The 5,200-nt window shown below is 37.6% G+C and overlaps 1 protein-coding gene across 3 annotated transcripts; it reads right to left on the bottom strand.

Moving 5' to 3' along the window:
* Window positions 1-274: 274 nt before the first annotated feature.
* On the bottom strand, window positions 275-3,465 carry LOC113751552 (eukaryotic peptide chain release factor subunit 1-2). Of its 3 annotated transcripts, none has more exons than XM_027295603.1 (3): window positions 3,386-3,465; window positions 978-2,438; window positions 275-833 (listed from the first exon to the last, which is right to left on the bottom strand). In XM_027295603.1, the coding sequence occupies exon 2, from the start codon at window positions 2,417-2,419 to the stop codon at window positions 1,106-1,108; it is 1,314 nt and encodes a 437-aa protein (XP_027151404.1). In that variant the 5' UTR covers window positions 2,420-2,438; window positions 3,386-3,465; the 3' UTR covers window positions 275-833; window positions 978-1,105. The 3 variants fall into 3 exon arrangements, with proteins under 3 accessions (XP_027151404.1, XP_027151405.1, XP_027151403.1); XM_027295604.1 differs by having other exon boundaries at window positions 3,389-3,408; XM_027295602.1 differs by lacking the exon at window positions 3,386-3,465 and adding an exon at window positions 3,064-3,104.
* Between the last annotated feature and the right edge of the window lie 1,735 nt (window positions 3,466-5,200).

Here is a 5,200-nt window from a genome sequence, read left to right as displayed (position 1 = left end):
TGAAAACTAAACAAGGGAAGAAAAAGCAACTAGTAATAATCCTCAAACAGCCTGTAGAACCAGCTGGATCAACAACAGTCTAGCACAAACAGACGCATGCACTGAAACCTAACCGACCAGTTTTAGTGAGATACCCACCTCAAGAATTGTAAATACCTGTTTCACAATTCAACAAGGACAGGCTAACGCTCCACAATATTATCATTCTCGGTTAAAGTAAAGAGCACTTTATCTAATGCAAGCTCAAAAATGAAAACAACGTAGAAACAGGATGCCAAAATCGAAAGACTCCCACAAACACGTCTCTTTTGCAAACCAACATTCAAAGCAACTCAACCAACGTAACAGGGCTTTAGGCAACAGGTTACAGGATCACTGATCCAAAAATACCATTTTCTACTATTACCACAAACACTAGACATGCCAAAGTCAATGTCAACAGGTCCACAATTGTTGACATTTACCACAATGCAACATCATCATCATCATAGACAATATAATAGCTGTCCATTATTCACCGCAAACACTTTAATAGTAGCCATAGAACTAATAGTAGCCATGTTCTATGGAAAATACTGCAGACTTGACGCAATCCCACACCATAGATCCTACATAGAACTACTAAATGTAAGTTTCTCTCTCAAGAAAGTACATGGAATATGTTTCCAAAAACAACTGCCCAAGGAGCAAGCTCCTCCAATGCCTTCTTGAGTATCTTTAGTACTTAATTCTTCCAGCAAGCAAGTTGATTATCAAGCAGTGCAACCTTCGTATCACCTCCCAGTAGAAACGTGGGAGGGACTGGTAAATTCTTTTCACCTGATACTTCATATCTGTCCATTAATCAAAACATGCAAAACACATAAAGCTAACTAATGTTCAAAACAGCAAAGATTAGCATCAACAACAATTAGTAATGTTAATAGTATCTGCAAAAGATGGAACATGAGCGGTAGGAAAAAGAAATGCCAATTGACCTTTATATAACTCCTTGAAATCTTTCAGGCACTAGCACCATATCCGAATGAACCTGCGCGAGCCCTCGCGCACTGGTGCAGGCTTGGTGCTGCCTCCCTGCACCAGCATTTAAGAACTTAATTGATTGCTATTCAGAATCATCGTAAACTTCTCCTTCATCAGACAGGTCATCAAAAGCTCGAACATCAAGCTGGTATCGCAAGATCCCTCCAATTCCTCCAAAACCTCTACAAAACTGAGATCCCTCTTGTGACTTGTTGGTGACGAACTCCAGACTGCAGCCAAACCGTTTATACTCATTAGCAAACCACTCAAGCAAGGAGATCTTATCCTCAACCTCCAGGTCAGAATTACTAGCTGGGTCCCTAAAGTTGTTCTGATCAGCCTCTTGCTCCTTATTAAAGTGCTTAACAAGAACTTCACCTGTGGAACTATTCTTTAGAGTATATCTAGTCACATCCAGGTTTTCCCACACAATGAGAGTCTCAACAGCACCCATCTCAAGAACTTTTAATGTGTCATCCACACCAAAAACGTACTTCCCAGTATCCTGACTTATCTCCTCGAAATATTTGCCTATCAAACGCTTCTCCTGGATAAACTTGACATTGGACAAGATTTCAGATGACAACTCAATTGCCTGATTAAAACCATTTTCACCACCATAAGAGACGTCCACCACATTCAAAATTTTTGCCTGAAGACGGGGATCAAACATGTCAGACTGACTAAGTTCGGTCTTAAAGTCAGCTGATCCAGCAAGAATTAGTCCCGAGACATTGGGCTGACTTGTTGACGGATTTATATAGAACTGGGTAGCCAGTTCTGCAGTCTTCCTGACATAGTTATGGCGCTTCTCCATTCGAAGACGAGCAAAACGGAGAGCTGACTGCCCTCCTCTTCCATGCTTCTTGGGGAGGTCAACGCTAAACTTGTGAAGGACCTCCCTTGTATTGCCACTCAAAGTTCCAAAGAGTGTCCCATTACCATCCATAACAATGAAGCCAAACTTGTCATCAGATTCTAGAAGTTCATTCAGCGCTTCTGTATGGAACTTGTTGTCACAGAGATACAAAGAGGCATTGATAGGTCTAAAAGGCTCAAAATCAATGGTGACCTTCTTCTCCTTCCCATCGTCAGTCACGATAGTTCCAGTGTAAAGCACAAGCCCATTGGGTGGTACTTTATTGTAAAGTTTTAGTCTTTGCTGAGCAGATGTAATCGCAGCCAGAACAGATTGTCGGTTCACCCTACTTTTAATGTTAGATGCAGTTCCGAATTCATCTCCAAGCATCTTAGTGACTCGGGATATTTGATCACGTGGAGGCATAATAAGAGAAATCATGCTCGTTCCATTACCTCGAGCTGCCTCAAGTGCTTTTATGAGTTTCTTAATCTTCCATATCTCAATATTCTTATCAGTTTCATGAGCATCAGCCATCGCAGATTGACTCAGTACGCTGCAAATACAACAAAAAAACATACATCAGAACAGGATATTTCTCACTTGATTAAGTACCAAAACAAAACAAAAATCAGCTATATGAAAATGGTATTTGAAGAATTTCTTTATGATATGAAAAGAAGCCATCCCATAGGTCACATCTGAAGTCTGAAATGCAATCATGTTCTAAACACCATAGAATCTCATGTCTCAAACAGTGAAAAGGATAAGCAGCAAGAGGTTCACTTTTATATTTTTTGTCTGCCGTAATTGGCAAGAAAAGCTACGAGGAATTTGTGAAAAAAATGAAGAGATTGAACAATTTAACTACTTCCCCCTCAGAGATTCTGGAGGGTCCAAAACTTCCTCACAGATGTTGAGGAGCAAAATCAAAAGACATAAATCCAAAACCTTTTTATTTTTTTCTTGAACGCACGACGGGGAAAGAACTCAATAAAGCATCTCCTCATTTCCTTCTCCCGCAAAACTTCAAAATGTTCACTTTTTATTTCTTCCCCAATATCCTAAACTAAGCTAGGCCAATTAACCTATATAAACATGATTGCCCACAAACATGTACAAAATCTTACTTAAACAAAAAGGAAACAGAAACAGAACAAGACATATGACTCCAAATTTACCTGGCAAACATTTAAACGCCTGATTTACGAAGATAGAGAACCTATCCAAACAAATTCACATACAAAAACATACACAAATCAATAAATAAGCAACAATCAAGCTCTAAAATCGTCGACAAAATGCCCAATAAAATTATCTGCAGAGAACCGACAAATCATCAGCGTGTCATGATAAAATTTGTAGATCTAGAACTACACCAGTCAAACGATTATCAACAGGACAAAAGACGGAAAAAATTGAACAAATCAAACAAAAAAATCGCATAATTCAGGTAGGAAAACACAGAGACAACTGGGGCAAAAATTAGGGCTTGAGAGATACCACCGTAGAGAGAATGGAAAGCTTGAGATGTACGCGGCAGCAGAAGGCTTGTTTGTGGAAATGTACCCAAAATGCGGAGCTCTATATATATACAAAGACAAAGAAAGGTCGGTTTGAAAATAGTTATGGGCTGGGGAAAATAATTAGTATTGAGATTATAATGAAATAATGCGAAATAATTTTGAGAATAAAAAGTGTGAACCACAAAAAAAAAAAAAAAAAAAAATGGAAAGCCAAATCAAATAGAACTTCCTAGCCTAGCCCACTGGTCATTGGGGTTTTTGTTGGGTAATTGAATTTTCTAAGCCCACACATCATAGATATACCTTGTTGAAATGGGACTGGCCAAGAAAGATAAATTTTGGAATGAAGGAAGAAAAACTTTCCATTTTATCCAAGAGAAAAATTACTGGCTTTTTACTTTGTGAAAAGTTTTTAAGTGTGGGATCGATGTAGTAGAGTAAAGAACGTGCAGGTAGAAAGTTGGATTGATACCGTAAGAACAAAATATTTGTGTATATGCCAAATTCAATGCTTAAGATATTTCAACACTTGACTTGATAAGCGTTCTATGTAAGGGTAAGCGTTCTATATAGGGTATAAACGAAACGAGTTGATCTTAAATAGTGTCATGTTTGAGCTGGACTTAATATAGTACTATTCGAAATCAAGTTCGACTTGATCGAATTTGAAATTCTATAGATCGAGTTCGACTGGTTAAAGTTTTCAATATGCTCAAGTTCGACATGTTTGGACAAACTTGAGGTTAATTGAGCAAACTTGAGCCTAATTGAACTCAAACTTGAACTTAATGTATTGAACTCGATTAGAATTTTCTAGCAAACATTTTTTTTCCTATTTACCTGCCAAAAATGAAAATTTCCAACAACGGGGTGACTAACTACAAGCAATCCAAGTAGATCTTTCTTGTAACACTAGTAAATAACTCACCACGCTTGCAAAAACTTAAATAGAATATTGCGAAAGAAAAAAAAAAACAAAGAAAACATGATTGCTACTAGGGCACCCAGCAAACCAATACCAAAAGCTACTCAGTCATCAACATATTCAATATTTCAATTTGACAAGTAAAACATCTTTTAACTGGGCTGTCAGCCCATCTACATTCTAGTACCAATACCCATCGTACACGAAAAGCAACCAATTACAAAAGAGTTGTCCTAGAAGTTATTAATCTTTTTGTCCCAGCTGGAGTCACAATTCATAACCAAATCAGAGCACAAAAAGCAGACTTCTTCCTAACAGTTCTAAAGTTAAATATCTGAGGACTGTATTAGCCATTCTTTTAGACCTTTCCTTCCTTAAGACAACTTCAAAAGTTGTGAATGAGTAAATAAATGCAAGAAAATAGGAATGAGCACAAGCGCATCACAAATCAAATGGTATTAAAATATCCACCAGAAATAAAAACTAGACCTAGAGCACATGAAGGTTGCATCAATAGGGAAAATCACAATTTCTTTGGGAGTTTTCATATTCTGCCAAAAAAAAGAAAAAAGAAAAAAGAAAAAAGAACATGTAAATACATCATTAATGAACAACATATAGTTCAACATTGAATAACTTGTTTAAATAAAAGGTGAAACTTGCTTTTGCTTTCTTTTTTATTCCACACATATTTCTACATCAATCTACCCCGCATATCAAGGCTTGAATAGTTTTTGGAGATAGCGAAGCCGTGATAAGCATCTATGACTCTTGTCCCGGGACTAAATGTGGCCTCTAAAGAAGCTACTGTACTTACAGGAATCGCCAAAATGTCAGCAGCCATTTAGGACAAAATAGGAGCCCGCG

The sequence above is a fragment of the Coffea eugenioides genome, chromosome 11 (genome assembly GCF_003713205.1).
Source record: "Coffea eugenioides isolate CCC68of chromosome 11, Ceug_1.0, whole genome shotgun sequence".
NCBI classification, from domain to species: Eukaryota; Viridiplantae; Streptophyta; class Magnoliopsida; order Gentianales; family Rubiaceae; genus Coffea; species Coffea eugenioides.
This window is presented reverse-complemented; position numbering and strand designations above follow the sequence as displayed.